This window comes from Myripristis murdjan, chromosome 1 (genome assembly GCF_902150065.1).
Source record: "Myripristis murdjan chromosome 1, fMyrMur1.1, whole genome shotgun sequence".
In the NCBI taxonomy this organism is placed as follows: Eukaryota; Metazoa; Chordata; class Actinopteri; order Holocentriformes; family Holocentridae; genus Myripristis; species Myripristis murdjan.
In genome coordinates, this window is record NC_043980.1 from 22,917,675 (window position 1) to 22,937,378 (window position 19,704).

At 41.2% G+C, this 19,704-nt stretch overlaps 1 protein-coding gene across 7 annotated transcripts in view; it reads left to right on the forward strand.

The window, feature by feature from the left end:
* lrba (LPS-responsive vesicle trafficking, beach and anchor containing) overlaps positions 1-19,704 on the forward strand; it is a 198,657-nt gene that overhangs the window by 177,304 nt on the left and 1,649 nt on the right. For 5 of the 7 annotated variants that reach the window (XM_030050866.1, XM_030050886.1, XM_030050913.1 and 2 more), the window contains 8 exons: positions 176-265; positions 2,677-2,854; positions 4,033-4,098; positions 6,063-6,218; positions 9,016-9,183; positions 13,561-13,662; positions 13,790-13,986; positions 19,493-19,644. In XM_030050866.1, coding sequence (XP_029906726.1) covers positions 176-265; positions 2,677-2,854; positions 4,033-4,098; positions 6,063-6,218; positions 9,016-9,183; positions 13,561-13,662; positions 13,790-13,986; positions 19,493-19,644 — 1,109 coding nt within the window. The remainder of the gene's footprint in view (positions 1-175; positions 266-2,676; positions 2,855-4,032; positions 4,099-6,062; positions 6,219-9,015; positions 9,184-13,560; positions 13,663-13,789; positions 13,987-19,492; positions 19,645-19,704) is intronic. The other 2 variants (XM_030050903.1, XM_030050922.1) reach the window with 1 other exon arrangement.

Consider the following 19,704-nt stretch of genomic DNA (forward strand, 5'->3'; position numbering starts at 1 on the left):
GCAAGGTTGTACTTCTGAATCATGTTGGTGTCACTTTAGCTATTACTAACCAACCTATCTGGTATCTACCTTTCAGTGCTGAGATACCAGGATGCAATAATTTTCTAATGAATCAGTAAGGTTTTTATTTTTCTCTTTGTTTTTAATCACATTTTCTCTCTTTCTGTCTCCTAAGGCTGTGGAGTCACAGATTAGGAGCTTCGGACAGACCCCCTGCCAACTACTCATCGAGCCACACCCACCCCGGAGCTCTGCCATGCAAGTGGTGAGTGGTGCATTCACACAGACACACACAGACACAGACACACACACACACTCGCCACTGTACCTGTAACCCTCCCCTCTATAAATGCTTTGGGGGTCAGCCGCCAGGGGAGCTATCTGTCTTTGTGCTTCCTGTTTAATGCCGTCTGTGACTGCTGGTCTGCTCCGGTGTTGGCACTTTGCTTTCCCTCACATCAGTCTTCTTAATTTCTGACTCATTCACGTCATCCTTCATTTACCTCCTCTCTTCCTATTTTCCGTCCCGGACTCGGGGAAAATCAGGTTGTGTGTTTGAACGTATCCTCTCTTTCGTCATCAGAGAGGTCTCTGTGAAAACGCAAGCCTTACCAGCATTTGTGTGCATATGTGTTTAGTGTTTGGGGTGTTGGGGAGAGGCATGGATTTGCACTGGAAACATGGTCCTGAGCCAAACTCTCCACCTGAGCTGGAAGCAGGGGAGATGAGGGAGGGCGGAGAGCAGAGGAAGCACAATGGTCCTAAAGTGACGGCTTTTAAGGGCCAAGGAGTGCAGTGTACACATTTGTGATGGACCAAGGCCCCATGAGTCCCTATTAGTGTGGTGTCCCTGCGGCGCTGACAGCTGGTTGTAGACCCTCTCCCCATGCACACTCACACACACACACACACACACACACACACACACACACACACACACACAAATATAAACATACATTCACACGCACAGACTGAGACTGTTGGGTCTGGCTTTATGTGAACTTGCAACTAACTTTGTACCAAATGTTTATATTTCTGCTGAATGTAGTATTCAAACAGCATTATTCACACAAATCACGAGCGCCCCCTTAAACATCCCCTTCAGAACACCCTGTTCTCCTCCCGCCTCTAAACCTTTTTCCTCTCCTCTTTCCCTCCATCCTTCCTCATGTGAGTGTGTTGTCAGAGTGCTGGCATCTGCCCATGCTGGTGGTAATGATATTGTCAGTATGTCTGGTTAGCTGTCAGGCACACAGGATTTGCTCAGGTCTCTTCCTGATGTTAAACACTGATGTTTCTCCCCTCACTACACGCAAGGAAGAAAATGGCTCTCTGATATTGCTGCTTAGCACTAACACTCTGCAAATGGCTCTGTATACCCTCCTGTCTACCCAGGGAATGTGATCAGATAGAGGTCCGATAAATCTTTAAAACTGGCCATTTTTTTATCCTCACTATTTTGCAGTTGATGTCTAATACATGTATGAGTGTGTATGGGTGACAAGTTTAAGTCTTACCTGGTTCATACTATTTTCTTGAATATTCTTTTGCAAGAACTAGACAGAACTAGCAAGAATCACATGGAGCTCAGTGTTCAGTATTTCACATATTGTGTCTTGGTTGCCTTATTTACCTAGTATATACTCTAAAAGCAGCTAAGGTACTTCATAAAGGATTTTTTTAATATAGTGCTGTAAGATTAGTTGTGATAACATATTATAATCTTTTCAAGGAATTGTTGCCGTTATCAGCACATTACATTAAATGCTGATTAGGGGATCTGGAATATAGATTATAGAATACAAACCAAGGCCAGTGGTTTTTAGATCAGCCTCAGATGACAGTTATCAGCCTATTACAGAGGAGGAAATCAAAAATCATTTAATGGACCTGTAGTTGCTTTGCCCAGTGGTTCTCAGCCTTTTTGCCTCATGAGCCCTGAAATCAAACCAATGCCTACTCGCGACCCCCTGTCACAGGCTGCATATGCAGGGTGGTGAACAGTCCACCTAAAAAATGACAATCTTTTCAGGTTGTTTCATTTACTTAATTATCAGAGGATGCATCCTGTTTTAAAGCTACTCACTATTTCAAAAGAAAACAGAAAAAGAGTAAAATATGAAGAAATATTTTTTCTTTTTTTTTTTTTTAGCCAATACTGCTACTTTATAACAGATAATATTGATAGAATTAGGTAGCATAGATAGATGCTTTATAAGTTCATTATTTCTAACAAACATTTGGATATCTTATGTTTTCAGAGACATTTTCAGTGCTTGAAATGGAAAGACAAATAATGTTGTGAATATACTGTGAAACAGCAAAATGAGTTTTCCTTTCAGAGACGCTTTGCATTCCCATTTGTGCTGCAAACGTGCTTCAGCAGGGATCTATTACCCTCTCTGTGCAAACTTGTACCAAAGTTGCCTCTGTTCCCTAGCTTGGCTTTTCTGCTCAACTGCTGCTTATTGCTCTATCCTGCTGTAGCTTCCTAACTTTCTCTCTATCCCTCTCTTCTTTCTCCTCCCTCTCTTGTTTCCATGCTGTTGCCTGTTATCTCTCTTCTCCTTCCTTTTCTTCATCTCCTCGTCTGCCGCTCCATATCTTGGCTCTTTTGCTCTCTTCCCTGCATCCCTTTGTCCATCCCGGGGGCCTGAACAGTATCTTCTCCTGCAGACCCCTCTGATGTTTACGGAGCAGATGCAGCAGGATGTTATTATGGTATTGAAGTTCCCCTCCAATTCTCCTGTGACGCACGTTGCGGCCAACACCCAGACAGGACTAACATCACCTGCCATCATTACCGTCACCGCCAGCCGCCTCTTTGCTGTCAACAAGTGGCATGGCCTGACAGGTGAGAGACGTGTTTGTCTGTGTTTTAGTATTTTATGGTACCTAAAAGATGCACTTCAGTGATTTATTCATTTATTTATTTGTTTGTTTGTTGTTATTTTATATCTATGTATCTAGTATATGCGATATAATCTGTAATGATTAAATAAATTGGCCACCGTGATGTTATACAGAGCACAAGAAATACATTCAACATTGATCACTGCAGATTCTGCTTAAAATTAACTCAAGTGTGATTTATATGGGCAAAGACAATTTTGAAACAGTTCTTGGAGCTCGGTATCTATCACCATCACAGAATCATTATCATAGTTTCTTGGCTCCCCTCTCTTCTTCAAACTACTTAGTGTCTAATTTGTCTGAGCCAAGGATTGACCCGCCTCGTCTCTACTGGATGGACGTTGATTTGGGAGACAGTTGACTGTGTCTGTTGGAAAGCAGGATCAAATGTGACACATGCAGCACCCAGCGTTAGGTCTCACGTCCACCTCCATACATCAGCCTCTCACTTCACAAAACCGTATTTACCCAGCATCCATCCTGCCCTGGAGGAAACATTAAATTTGATATATCTGAATTTATGAGAATGAAGACTGATCGGTTTTCTGTTGAATAGAGCCTCATCCATGCGGACCACAGATCTGAACTGGCTGGTTAAGTGAACTGACATAATGAACAAAATTTGCATGGAAGCATTGGAGTTTCCATATTGCTATTTGATGGGGATTAAGCTTGTAAATTATCAGGGTGTTTGCCAAAAATTATCTATCTATATTTATATTTAGAAACAGATCAGAGAAGAGGATTGGCCTGCTGTTTGTAGGCTATGCATTAAAATCATTGTGGATTCAAAGAAATTGTTTTATGCCGTAAACACTAAAAACTTTTAAAAAATGGCAGCATCTTTTAATTCTGTTGTCTTGATTATTAAAGGTGCTTATAGCTGAAATTATCTGGGTTAGAAAAAAAAAAAAGATTCTTATTTGTGACTATTAGCACCGGGAATCACTTTTTCCGATAATTAATATTAGTGTTAGAGGATAACACTTAGGACCACAAGGTGACACTTTGACTTTGCTGTAATCATTTTTGCTGTCTTATACTGTATTGAAAGGCAACAACTACTTCACAAGGCCACATGATTACAATATTAATCCAATCTGTCTTGCTGTCTGTCAGGTCATCAGAGCTCAACGGTGCAGGACCAGCAGTACCAACTTCCTGTGGAAATTGACCCTCTGATAGGTAAGCTGTCATGTGTGTCTCTAAAACCATGCATGCACGTGCACATTTTTTACATATGCAAACTTATATATGCATGAAATGACGGTTGGATTTGTATATGAATCCCATTGCGGTCTCGGTGACTCACGACACTCTGCAGCGTTGTGTCCCTGGACAGTAGATTAGAGTTGTTTCTCAGGCTCTGCCCCTGCTCACTCTTTATGATATAGACCCTGCTCTCACACTAAACCATTTGCATGCAAATTGGAATGCAATGAGCTGTGGCCTAGGCCGGCATTTCATCATCAACTCCCCCCCTCTTTCTCCTTTTCTATCGCCCCATCCCTCCCTCCCTTGCTGCATCCTCTTTGGTTTAATTTGAGCGGAGGGAAAGGACGCGTGTCAATGGAAATGAATATGAATGTGGTAATAATGTGTGATTGAGAATGCACGGCGGACGGCTGTCAGGACAATATGGGCGCCTCTCATCCTTCACGACTTGTTGATGAGCAGGAGAAGAGTGCCGAGCTACAGTGATGTATGGGACACACTGGTGAAGCAGGGAGCCACTTCTATCTCCTCTCTCTCTGCCCCAGTAGCTTCTTGCTTTCACGATCGCACTCACATCTGCACACAGGCGGCTTTTTTTAAAGATCTTTTTAATGCTGTAGTCACTCATTCTTTTTGTCTTTCCACACCATTTCCACACATGCATTTGTAAATAATGGTAGGCTATTGAACATAAGCAGGGTTCAGTCACACATGCTCATCTTTACCTATATTTATTTCTCTCCCTCTTTTTCCATCTTGCACAGATAGAACATGCTCCACTGCTTGCCTGTGCAGCAATGCTGATATGTTCAGTGTATGTTTTTGTGACACTGTGAAGGAGTGCATTTGTGTCAGTGAACGCACACTTTTGCAGCTAATTTTAGTCTGCAAAACTTATTTGATATTAACATTAATTTTACATTATATTTTTAATATATATATATATATTTATATTCATACAAGGAATGTGTGCTTTCTCATCATTTTGTTTTTTGGAGCAATAAGGCATAAATAATGTGTGTGTGGGTGCATGTGTGTGTGTGAATGTGTGTGTGGGAGGGCAGGGGAATTTTTTAAGTTTAGTATTTACACTGTTCACATTCCAGAAGGAGTTTAGGCTAAACATAGTAAATTGAGGATGAGTGCTGGGGCGGCTGGGGCAGCTGGGGCCAAGGGAAATGTTGAAAATTGGTTGAAATATTGGTTGTAGCAGGTATTCTGGGCTTTCTCAATTTCCCTACTGAACCTAACTTCTCCAACACCTGTTCCAGAAATACTAGCGGCATTACCAGAAGGACAGAGACTTCAGTTGTTTGAAATAACTTTACCATAGATGTATCCCTCTGGAAAAAAAGAAGATACCACTTACTTGAGAGAATGCCTATAAATTTGAATTTATTTTCCCCTCTGCCTGCTAACCAACCTTTTGGTTAAATTAGGCAACAAAGATGAATTTACAGTGTGTGTTCTCACTCGAGTGGTATACATATTTTGCGCAGACCATGTACACGCTGTCATTACTCAAACTCTTAGGCTCTAGCGGAAAATGTGAAGTCCCCATAAACTTAACCGCCAGGATGTTTTATGTATTCTCTCACAAATCTCCTCTGCACTGTACGGTGAAACTTCAGCGGTGGTGAATTGGATTTGTTCCTCTGTAAAGCTCCAATAATCCAGATTGTGCAGAGAGTGAGCTCTTGGACAACAGCTGATATTTACTGTATGCTGGATACTGGATTTACCGTACGCTAGCTCTCACATTCCTGTGTATGTTTGCAGCCTGTAATGTGAAGCCTATGCCGCTTAATTCTCCCCTATTTTTATGCCTTTTTCTCCCTTTCTACCCTTGCTCCTTGCTCTCCGATCCCTCTCCTCTCCTCATTGCCTGGCCTCACCGCCTCGTCTCTCATCTCGTTTTCACTCCTCCTCCCCAGCCAATAACGTGGGCAGTCATCGTCGTCAGATCTCAGACCTGCTGGACCAGAGCATTCAGATCAGCTCCCACTGTTTCATCATCACCGCAGACAACCGCTTCATCCTGCTGTGTGGCTTCTGGGACAAGAGCTTCCGAGTCTACTCCACTGACTCAGGTACAGCTTTAGTGCTGCAGTCCCCATAGACCAACATCACTAGCTACTGGAGAAGCAGTGTTGTGAGAACACAACACCTATATTCTCTATAGAAAAAAAACATGTTTGCATGGGAAAATGTCTGTATGACTGAAAAATAGGTTTATCAGCTGTTGATGTCTTTTTGGTTAATTGCTTTTGTGGCAAATATGTGAATGTGTTTATTGAAAAAATCCATAGCGATAAAAATACTAATAATTGCTGACCATATAGTCACCACTACACCATTGGTGTAAACTATATTTTCTATTCCTTGTACATTTTATTTGTTACTGACCTCTGGCATCAGATCCTCACAGCCATGTTTTTATAGCTCGGTGGACAACAACAACAAGCCCAAATGCACTTGTTGAACACTAATTTGCTTATACAACCACCACATTTGGCACTCGCGGCCAGCTTGTAAAACGCAAGGTTGGAACTGCTGGAACAGGTGCACAGGAAATTATGAAATTTGGGCCCCAAAAATTTCTATGATGGTTCACAACCATTTGAATGCTTGTTTCAACATTCAAAAGTGATTAAGTCACAGATATAATATGAATCTAGGGAGAATCATATGCCAGAAAACCTCCACCTCACTGCAATATCCATGAGCTGGCACACCATGGAGAGCGCACCATGGGCCACATCAGGATGTACTGTTGGAAATTTTAACTCTTATGTTGAACCACAGAACCATCTGCACTTTTGTATTGTGATTATTATTTTTCATTCGCTATTTTAAACCATATTTAGTTTAGTGACTTGCTCTGCACACTAAACTACAGATGGTACTGTAGCTGTCATAGCTTGCAAATTAGTTATTTGTTGCATGCGGGCTGTCACCAGTCTATCACAGCCTAATGTCTCATATCTGTAATGAATAGTTAATAGTTAATTGCAAAAGTTTTCAATTGTCACAAAAGTCTGTGTTAAGATTTATCATCATTCAAGCTGTTGCATCGGCCTTTGAAAGCTCAGTGGAAACATTTCCTCTGAAGCATCTGCAACACAAATAATATTTACGTTTATATAAACAATCTTTATATGTATAGTATATAATTATGATAGAAATATGTAATTGAAAGTGCAATATGGCCAATTTGTCCAAATTGCAGGAGCTGCAATTTTTTTTTTGAGGTAAGTAAAATATGTGACAAAACACTATTTTATAAGTGACATATTGTGTTGCTACAGAGATGTCCTGACTAACTTTAATAGTTTTGTCAGTAAAAAATGAAAATTACAACCAAAAACTAGCATTGCCACTAAAATCATATTGCAGTGACAGTACTGAATCTGTTATAATACTTACAATGTTTTTTTGTTTTTTGTTTTTTTGTTTTTTTGTTTTTTTTTTACCAAATCTCTCACCCCTAATATAGATATATCAATGTACTATATGCCTTTATACCTAACCTAATTATCATGTACAATCTTTCAAAGTGTCAACATAGACATGTCTAGGTCAATGAAAACCTCAGTACTGCCTCAGATACTCATGCACACAAAACACACACACACACATACACACACAGACGCACACACACAGCTGCATCAGGTCAGGGGTCTTAAATGAAACTGTCTCAAGCTTCGTCTCTGTGCCCCAGTCTTCTCTCCTCCCCAGCCTTTACACATCTATGCAACAGACTCAGATTCAATTTCTGCAGGCCAGGGCCTCCCTGTCTTTAAATAGCGGAGGGGAGGGAAAGAGGAGGATGGGAGTAGAGAGATAGCTCTATTGTGTGACTGCCACAAGGGTGTGTGACTGGAACGTGAACACAGTTTAATCGCCGCGCTCAACAGCTGCCACTGCGGTCCCCAAAGCCCCCAGGTTAAAGAACTGGGGGATTTTATCAATTACAAGACTTGATTGGTACACTTGCACAAAACATATAGCCACATACGCCTATGTGCACACATACCCAATTTAATATGTTTGTGTCCATCTGAGTGTGTGAGTGTGCGCGTGCATGTGTGTGTGCATGCATGTGTGCGCACAAGCGCCTGTGAGCAGATGAGCACATTTAATATGAGGTGCATGGCAGCTATTATTGAAATCATTACTTATTTTCAGTGTTTATAAAGATGTCAAACATCTTACATCTTTGATGTCTCAGTTCGTGTGTGAGAGGATTTTGTCAGTGACCCGCCCCGTTTCATAATGATCCTCTCCTTTTTGATGGGATACAACTTAATTAACCAGCGGACAGTGATTTTTGACACTTAGACAGAAATGTCATGTGCTGCAAACTCTCCAGTGTTTGACTGCAGAGGTCACAATATGAGGAGTGTAATGAGTATTAGACAGCTCTGTAGAGCTGTGGTCTGGAAATCTGACAGCAATTAGCCTCTTTATATATACACACGGTACACATACCACTTCATGTGCACAGGCACACCAGACACATGGAAGCTCACACACACACACACATACAGATTCAGAACACACAGAACAAATATTTATTCTGGTCTTAACATCATTGGAAGGACAATTTTATGTTTAAGGTGTAGAGCAGCTAGCCAAGCAGACAGTTAATGAACAAATACATGGTGGAGAATTCATGTAACAACAAAACTGACACACATTAAGACCATTCTTGGTGAATAAAAAAACTGAAGTACAATTTAAAAGTTATTTATTACAGCCAGTTATTTTTATTTTGCTGCCAAGCTATTTAGAATCATATAATTCCTTGCCTTGACTCATGGTGTGAAATGGTTTAACTCATGAGCGTATGCATAATTCTTACAAATGTTTGTGTGCTTTTTGAAGGAAAACTGACTCAGATCGTCTTCGGGCACCGGGACGTGGTGACGTGCCTGGCGAGGTCTGAGTCCTACATCGGAGGAGACTGCTATGTCCTGTCAGGCTCCAGAGATGCCACCCTGCTCCTCTGGTACTGGAACGGCAAGCACAGCAGCATTGGAGAGAGCCCAGGCAGTAAGTACCCACTCAGCTGTACACTCCTATACATAGACACACACACACACACACACACGGGTAATCTCTGAGTGTTCCCTCTCCCAGACAGTTGTGACTGTGTGATTTACGGCCTCCCTCTGTAAAGTAACAACTAGTTTCATCTGACCAGGCCAGGCCTCGTGCACACAGATTGGATTTCGCAGCACTGTTGCACCAGGAATGGCTCTTGCTAATGTGTTTGAGTGTGTGTGTGTGTGTGTGTGTGTTTGAGTTTGAGAGAGCAGCTTTCATGTGTGTATGTGTGTGTGAGAATCTGTCTTAATGTGAGTGAAAGTGTGGGCCACTTAGAGACGGTAAATGTGATGTTGGGGGTCGTCGGCCAGCACATCAAAGTTCACCGCCATCCCCAGGCCGTGGGGTCATGCTGCTCGATAAAAGTGAAAAATGTCATGGGCCGCCCTTACGTTACCATAACATATGGTATTAACCATGATCAAAGCACCGCATGCACATTGCCTAGCCCTTAGCCTCCTTGGTGCTAATTTGGCTGGCTTAGATTGGCGTACATGCTGCTAAGTGATCCACTACAAATGGGCTGAAATTTATGACAAATTGTGATTTGGTTAATAAGCAACATTGGTTGTTGATTTGGACGACAGGACGTCGATGATTGTTTGTCACTTACCTCATATAAGTCGGGGTGGGATGGTGGAAACTAGGAACATGTTTTGCTCATGCACACAAGTTGATTTAGTGGGCTTTTTTTCCTCTTGAACTGGAATCATAAATACTGTAAGTGAAGTGGAAATTATGGAGGAGTATAAACCAGGTTTTCATTTATTCTGTTAATTTACTTCTTTTATTCTGTGAACGCTCCTTTTTATCCATCTTGCAGCCCAGAAGCTATTTCCTAGCATAGTAGCATATTTGTTTATTTCCACACCAAGTTATGGTAACTGTAGCTTAATTGACATAAGTAATTAAATCACACTCCACATCGATACAACTTTTAAATTCAGGTTTGTGCTTCAACTGTACTGTGCTTCGATGGATTTCTGGGTATAACATGTATATGCTAAAAGGGTGTGTGTGTGTGTGTGTGTGTGTGTGTGTGTGTGTGTGTGTGTGTGTGTGCATGTACATGTGTTTGCGTGCACATCTGTGTGTGTCAGTCTCGTCTCAGCCAGCTTAGTGCCGTTACCCTGCTGTAGCTAGAGGAGCAGACAAAGCAGAGCAGTCATCAGCCCAACCCCTCACCACCACAATGTGATGCTCCATTGCCCCAAACCGCAGGAGGCTCTCCCAGACATGAGTCTCTGCTACACACACACACACACACACACACACACACACACACATACAAATACATACAGACAGCAGAGTTTTCTTTATTCCTCATCCAAAAACAGAGCGCTTTCAAGCTGAACCCTTCAGTCTCACACACATACACTCAGTTAACACATACACACACACACATGCACACACACTGTACATACACACATTCCTTTTCATGCGTAATGCCCTGCGAACATCCCACACACTTCATAAGCTTGACACAGATGACTCCAAATGCCCGTTATACACATGCACACATTCACCAATTCAGACTCAGTGCCCACTGCTTTCTCTGTTTTCCTCTCTGTCACAGAAACACACACACACACACACACACACACACACACACACACACACACACACACACACACTGTTGTTGTATATAGCAGTGGCGAGACTTCACAGCAGCATGCGCACATACATTCCTCAGACATCGCTGCCACCTGCTGGCTGCCAAGGGGAACTAAGCACAGTGTTACAGAATTAAATAATAATTCTCCATCTGCTGATGTCTCTGGTGTTTTAAATGAACTAAACGCCCTGCAGAAGATTACATTGACATTTAGTTGTCAAGGCAACGTGGTTACACCGAGGTATAAAGACAGAAAACTGTTACTTTTATTGTTGATAATAATATACAGTTCCCAGGTACGTGCAGCTACACATACGCACACACCTAAATACTTTTTCTTCAGACACACACACACACACACACACACACACACACACACACACACACACACACACACACCTACCTCACTTGTCCAGATAATTGATCCCCTCCTCAGTGTCATGGTCCTTGTTATGTATAGGTATTAGATTGTAATCAGATGTGGCCCTAATGCAAACCAAATGTCAGGCAGTGGCTCAAAAGGTTAAATGATACCCCAGTATATCAGCTTTATTGATCTTCTTTTAGCAAAATCCGACATCGTGCTTTAATCCACAGGCTTGTAGGACATAAGTTAGCTTTTGGCGATGTTTAGGGTTTTTGCTAGCCAACTAAACAAAATGTGGATGTTGAGAATGAATGAATATTAGTTCAAATAAAACACTCAATATTCTGTCAATATGCTGTTATTAATTACATGAATTTCAATATTATTTTTCAAATTTTCAAGAAAGTATTTTGTAAGTTATTTTATATTTTTTTCTACTAAACTGGCATTGACTCTCACTCTAGTTTGTAATGGTTGGTTTAATCTCATCAAGTCACCTCCAAGGTGAAGTATAAAGTGTTTTTGAAAAATGGAATTTAACATTAGCAGTGGCCTTTGAAAAAAAAAAAAAGGTCAAGTGTCACTTGAGTTTTTTAATTTAATTATAAAAAAGGGAGAATTGCATTTATAGAGTCAAAAGTTCAAACATTTCTGCAAGATGCTGCGCCATTATTACATTACTGCAGTGAGTACAGTAACCGTAACTAAGTAACTTGTCTACTCTTAAGTATTTTAGATCAGTACCTGTATCATACACAAATCTAAGTGGGTGAAAAAGAGGCATGAAACATTGCTAATTTAAACAAGCACTGGTCTTCACTGTTGTGGTTCAGCCTCCCTCTTTTTACAAGGCATGGACGCTCAGGGACACAGTTCACTATCCACCACCACAAACACACACACCCGACTGTCATTAGTGACCCACTGATGTACACAATTACTTTTACTTGTATGCAGATGTGTACGTCCGATAGTTTTAACTTTAATTATTGAAAAGTATGAGTTTACTCAAGTAAGTTTTAACTTGAAAGAGAGGGAACATACAAGTGAAGACGTAGAGAGATGATGATAAAAAAGTTTGATATTACCTCTGCTGTGAATCAATCAGCTTTTGCTGTAAAAATATTTCCATTTAATGATGCAAGAAAAAAGCCGGTGGAAAAGTGCTCCAAGTGCTGTGTGTGAGTGCATACATGACAGAGGGAGAATGTAAAAGGCGATTTTGTTTTGTCGCTCGCCCTGACAGTTCAAACCAAAACACAAGAATCATAGACTGCTTGACTTGGAGCGTATCTCGCTCGCTGTCTCAGACCCAGAGACATCTGGATCCAGTGAAGGTGGTCAGGGGGAGAAGGGTTTAAGGAGAGGGAGAGGCGATGGGTGACAAGTGCTAGAAGGGGAGAGTGAATGAGGGGAGTGTGGGGAGTATGAGGGGTGTATGGGGGGGATAACGGGCAGCCTCTCAAAGGCCTGTCCACAAGGTACAGTACATTTGCATCCACATGAAGGAAAATTAAAAACAAGTTGAGCCCTTTGAGTTGAATAAATTTACAGTCTTTTGCAATCCCATAACCCATTTACAATTTTGCAATCCCATAACCCTTTTACAATCTAACCGTAACCCTAACCTTTTGGCATGTGAACTGCTCTGCCTCCACTATCTCTCACTGTCATTTTTCATTTATAAATGTTTGTTTAAAATGTCAGGTTTTACACAGTGTTATTTTATAATTTATTTTGTAAGTTATTTTATAATTTTTTCTACTAAACTGGCATTGACCAGAGCTCTTTGCAGTGGATGCATGGAGATTCTTTGTATTGACCTCCCTCTAGTGTCCAAAAAGTGGAAATACCTCTGTGATGCTGGTGATGGTAATAACAGAGATGTTCAAATTAAAAAAAGATGAGGCATTACAATTGGTGTCAGTGGTGTGGAAATGGAATACACTTCCTGTCATGTTCCTGCGCGGGCCGTTGGTGTTTTTTCTACCTGGCAGCATCTCTGCAGCAGGGACGCCAAGAGGTAGCAGTTAGCTGAAAGAAGAGCAGGTCTCAAATATACTCACTTTTCTTCTGATTTATTTGTCTGAATAATACCAATTTTCAGAATTTTGGGAAGACTTGTGGCTTGTTGAAAATCAGAATTCAGTGATTATGGGGCGTAAGAATTAGATACAATCTGTATTCAGGTATGTCTTTTTCCATTGGGGTGAATAGACTCAGGACTTGCCACTTGTCTCCAAAGGTGGAGGGCACAAATACAAGAAATGATTTGGATTTGGGTCATCTTGCTTCTCAAACATGTGTGGTAATAATTCTTGGTGTGTTTGTGTTTTTCCAGCAGAGTTTGTCACACCCCGAGCCATCCTGACAGGCCATGACTGTGAAGTGACATGTGCCAGTGTGTGTGCCGAGCTGGGTCTCGTCATCAGTGCCTGCAAGGGTAAGATTGTCTGTTGAAAGGAATATGTCTATAATATACATTTAAACTAAACACAGAATAGGGGGAATCTCCAAAAACCTGACAATATGAACTGCAACTTGAGCCTTTGTGACTTATCTGTGTGCAGAGGGTCCTTGTCTGATCCATTCCATGAATGGGGACCTGCTGCGGACCCTTGAGGGCCCAGAGCACTGCACACGACCCCGCCTTATCCAGTCCTCCAGCGAAGGCCACTGTGTGATCTACTATGAGAAGGGACAGTTCTGCCTCTTCAGTGTCAACGGCAAGCTGCTCGGACACATGGAGGTGGATGAAAACATCAAGGTGAGGAAATGTGTGCATCTGTGCGCATGCACATGTCTGCACCACATCACTGTAGAAGTTTACTCATTGATTAAAGGCTCTCGGTTTGAGATTTCAGTAAGGTAAGGGTTGGTGTGCCTCGAGGCAGCCTCACGTCTCTCTTTTCCCTTTCACACACACACACACACACACACACACACACACACACGGTTCTTTGATCCAAAACCCTGTTGTCAGGTCAGATTGGCTCAGAGGCACTGGTAGAGAACATTCCAGAGAAGTGGTCAGTCCAGGACATCTATCCCATTAACTACCCTCCAGCGCAGGACGACACATTCCCCATTTCCCACGTTTCCTCCCACACAGTTTGGGTGACACAAGATGGTGGCTACTGACTTTGGTTCCCCTGCCCTCTGTTTCCGCTTTGGCCTGGGAATTGTAAGCCAGCTCTGACAGACAGTCACACACCTGCTTCCTATTTAGAAACCTCTCCTGCCCTGGGTCCTAACCTGCCACCCAGCCCACCTCTTCAAAGCCATAAATGTAACTGTAAGACTTGATTAATGAGCACACACTCTCTCACACAGACAAATCCTGACTGAATGCATTAACAACACTGGTGGGGCATTCCATGTCATGTCCTCTGATTATATTATTGCTCACACTGTATCAGTTACAGGTCAGACTGATCTTAGAAGGGTTCCTGGTATAATTTTAGTAACACTGCCAGTTGCAGATGTTAGTTAGGTATTTTGGCTCAAGATTAGTTTTAATTTATGATTTTTCATCTGTCTATAATATAAAAACTGCAACTCTGATTAAGCTTCTCAACCCTAGAATTTGAATATTTAGGCAACTATTTAGTAAAATATTTAAAAAAAATAAAATAAAATAAAATAATAATTTAATAATTTAATAACAATACATATACACCCCCACACACGTGCATGTATACATACACAAACACACACACACATATATATCTCTGTATGTATGTGTGTAAGGATACACACACATATATATATATAGACATATACATATCATATACAGGCTTCACAGGAGGCCTTCTTAGAAAAGTCTGTGATACTGCTACAGCATCAGCAACATCTCAAGTGTTGGATGTCTGGGGCTTTGGTGATTGAACACAGAATACTAGTATTACTTGATCGTTGGCGGAATTAAATGATATGTCTTGATAACTTAATTGATTGACTGATTGATTAATAACTTTTATTTAAACCTCATAAACACAAAGAGGAAAAGACTCTCGTGTTCAATGGTATGCAGGAATAAAAAAGAACAGTGCCAACAGCAAAAAGAACAATTTTCTAAACACAGTTGCAATCCATCTTTGCAAAAAAAAAATTTTTTAATCAAGCCCTGGAATTTCCTCAGCAGCAGTAACAAGTTTTCAAAGTGCACTGCATTTCGTTCCAAGTGTACGGAGCATGGAAGCAAAACATAGTCTTTCCTCATTCAGTATTAACTTTCAGAGCCTGGAGTAGGAACCAGCTGTGAGTGAGTATGATGAGCAATATTGTTCCAGATCAGTAACAATGAAGGATGGTAGTTTTTTAAGCAGAGCTTTGTAAATACCCTACTACCATAAATATAAAAGATATCAATGTTGAACCCACTTAGCAGACAGAGAATGTTTTCACAAAAGAGACTGATGAATACTATAGTTATCGCCTGTAATGAAGCTCAGTAAAAGACATCTAAGGGTTTACAGCGGTAGCAGATGCACATCCATACAGTAAATTACATCTCCATAATCCAAAATGGAAAGAAAGAGCGATTCAAGCATTCTTGTTCTGAAAAACATGGCAAAACAGGTCTTTATACAGAAACCTGAGTTTTGTCTGCATTTTTTTTTTTTACAAGATTGTCGACTTCAGCTCTAAAAGTAGAAGACCTTTGTAGTATCCCAGAGTCGGTTTTTAAGATGTGAAGCACAGAACTCTGTCTTGTGGGAACAATGTGGGCCATTCCTGGCCTTGTCAGCTCCACTCCGCTGTCGTAAATTCCTCCCATGTCAAACGGCATTAGGAAAGGCCTAACATCTTGGAGTGAGGCTGGGAGAGACTCAATCCCCTCCCCAAGCTATCCCATCTCCCCTCGCCCCTGTCAGAGACACCGACAGTATTTAGTGCGCTCCTGTACACACCAAAATCAATCTTCCTGGCCCTCCGAGCCTCTGCACAGTATGACTCCAGGATAAATAAGTGTTTGTCCTGGCCTAAAGTATACGCTTAGGAGGGGAGGAGAGAAAGTAAGTGTGAGTCAGGGAGAGTGTGTGTGTGTGTGTGTGTGTGTGTGTGTGTGTGTGTGTGTGTGTGCTGTGAATTTATAAGGGCCTGGCTTAGAGGTTAGGTGACAGGCTAACAGTCGTCATCCCAGTCTAATAGCAGAATCAAGTGACAGAGGCCATGTTGAATGGATTACTGTCTTTTAAGTACTAATATAACTCAGGCTGTGTAACCATTCCAGCAGTTTTTTCACTGTCTACATCCATGTAATGGGGGGAATTAACAGCACCATAAATTAAAGTTTTTTACCTTTCCCAGGCACAGAATCCACCCACCGTTCCCCCAAAAGAAGTAGGAAATATGGGCATTAAAAGCGCATGTGGTTCTGCTGGAGTCATTTTTTAGTCATCTGAGCCCACGTAGCCATCTTAGCCCCCACAGAGCCGTCGGCCATCTTGTTTGACCGCCCAGTGACAGAGAACTGATTTATAATGTCTGTCTGCAGCCTCCTACCTGGCCTGGCTGACATGTCTGCCAGCTCTCCGGCCTCCTGCTGGGTTTCAGTGAGGTCATGGACTCCGTTAGTAGATATCCAAATATATTCATACACTAGTATAGTAAATTGTGAGTATATCCTAAATACAGTTATTCTCTCTTATTGAGCAATATAGCATTTAATCATACAGAAGATCAGCAAGAAACTGGCAAGATGCGAGATTATTTTATGAAATGTAAACTGAAGCTTTTCATTGAGGGGTGGCCTTATTTTGCACGTCTAGACTCAAGTTTTTCCATGGAGTGATGTGTGCTGTAAGTTTGTTCAAGTGCATTGATCATGATTGGTACAATTGAGGATTACCTTTATCGTTATTGTCAGATTAGCTCTGAATGTTGATACACAAGACCCAATTATTGTGCACACAAATCGGATCCACACCAAACAAACCAAAACAGAGCGCTGCACTCAGTCACGCTCCATTCCCAGCCATCTTGGATGACGATCTAAGAAAGCGATCTAGCTGGATTGATTCTCGAGCCTCGTTGCCAGCGCGCACGTGCGCATGCTGGGTTGTGTGTGTTCATTTGAATGTGCTTGCCTGTGTGTGTATTTTCAGCCTGCCTTTCGTAAGCGCGTGCACAATGAGAATGAGAACCAGAACTAGTATAAAATGTGTATCGTCTATGTCAGGGGTAGGAAATTCTACAGAATACACACACATATAAAAAACAAAAGTTTAATTTAGGCTGCAATCTTTCTGTTGTCTAATCCACTATGTATTGTTTTTGAAGGATTGTTTACATTTTCCCTACCAAGTGAAAGTTGTTGACTTGTTTCAGCTACAAAACTTAAGTTATTCTTTTTTTCCATTGAAAATGAGCCTGATCCAACACACATGGTGTTGATGATTGAAGTCCCTCTGGTTGAATCACTGCGAGGCACCCGCAGCTGAAAGACGTCTGACTTCGGTGTCATAAAACCACAGAATGAGGAAAGCTCTAAATTAGTGTCATTTGCTGCCTTTAGAACTCACATTCTGCCTCGTCATTTCATCAGCTACAGTTACTCGCTGATTGATGCTCCTGACTGTTTCAGTTTCAGCTTCCACTACGTACTGTGTCCATAATGGACTCCAACACATGGCTTGATTTGTGTATCCCTGATTCCCGGGAGAGCCATTCAACTGTTACAGTTTGCAGGAAAAGCAGATGAGACGAGTAAATCTCAGGGCCTCACTGTGGGGAGCCATCTTTGTTGCAAGTCAGGCTCTGTATGCAGAAAGCCTCTAAGGATGGAGGCACAGATCGGGATCTTTTGTCGTATCACATGACCACGCAGTATGAGCTTTACCTTGACTGAAGAGATAAACTGGCCCCACATCTGCAGTCCTATACCGAAACAATTTCTGCATATGGTTCCATGGTGACTCACTTCACCGCTGTTTTTTTTTTTTTTTTTATTTTGCACTGAGCTTTAGAAGGCAGAGATCAACAAGAGAACAGTAGATAGTGAAGCATAAAATACAACAGATGGGAAACTGCATGATGAACAACAACATTTGTTATGACCTGTGCTATAATTCATACACAAAATAGAATCGGTAAGGCAACTACTGAGTTGCAGCAACTTAGTATACTATTCTGTTTCATGTAAGGGATTGCATATTTTTTCCACTGTCTTTTCATGTAGATATTGAAGTACATCACGTCCCGCAGTATCTTGATCATTAGAATTGAAGGCTCCGGTCACATCAGAGTTAGCATATTAAGGCAAACATGTATACAAGTTGGATGACTGATTTGAGAGTGAAAATTAAAAGCATCACAACGGCTGTAATTATGGACCAACCAACTCTGTTGCCAGTCCCTAATTGTATACACTTGTGTTATTCTCTCTTATTTTCTAGAACTGGCTTTCTGTGAATAAAAACGCACTAAATTTGCCACAGAGGCCTACTGTAGCTTTATTCCCATGCCAAACGATGCCCTTTAAAGTTCGAGGCAAATAGTCCTGATGGTGGAACTATAGCAAGTGTAGAATGTATAAAATGAATACTGCATGTATTTAAAAATTTTTTTTTTTTTTTTTTTTTAGACTAAACAAGAGGAACATGAGGACCCGTTTGCACCTTGGTCCCACATGCGTTGCACAAATTACATATAACTTGCTGCAGAGCATCCATAAACCTGCACAAAAAATCTATTGTGGGATTTTTCATTTAATTAAAAATTGATTCTGATTCATGCTGAATCTCCAAAACTACAACATATGAAAAAATGTTTATCAGATTCATAAATGAAATTTCATAATTATCTGGGTAGATTTTTTTATTATTTGGATTCTGCCTTAATGGAAGGCTTTGCAGTTAGTGGAAATATAGAATTTTTAAATGTTGTACATTTTTGGCTTATGGGACATTTGATTGTCATAATAATAAATTAGAGACATTTTGGCTTGATAAAGGAAATTTGTGCTAATATGGATGGAGTAATTATCTTGTACCCTGATTGCTGTTTTAATCATACAGTGAAGCTGCCTTTACTGCGACTTTACTGTTACTCACCCTTACTTTTACTTACTGGCTTATTTATACATATTTACTTAATTTATTTATACTTAAAGTAACTTACTCACTGAAACCTCCTTATTTACTTAAACCTATTCATACTTAATTACTTACTATACTTAATAACTGTGTTTAATTATTCTCTTATTAGTCATGGTCATTCATGACTGCCTGCAGTCCTAGCTGACTCTTCTCTCCTTTTCCCTCTCCCAGGCCATGCTGCTTAGTCGTGATGGCCAGTATCTGCTGATAGGGGGCGATGGAGGTGTGGTGTCTGTCTGGCAGGTCCACAACCTCAAGCAGCTCTTCACCTACCCCGGCTGTGACGCAGGAATCCGCGCCATGGCCATGTCGCACGACCAAAGGTAAGAAAAGAAAGGAGGAAATGTCATGCAGTGTCGTCTTAACACATTTAAATTTGTTTT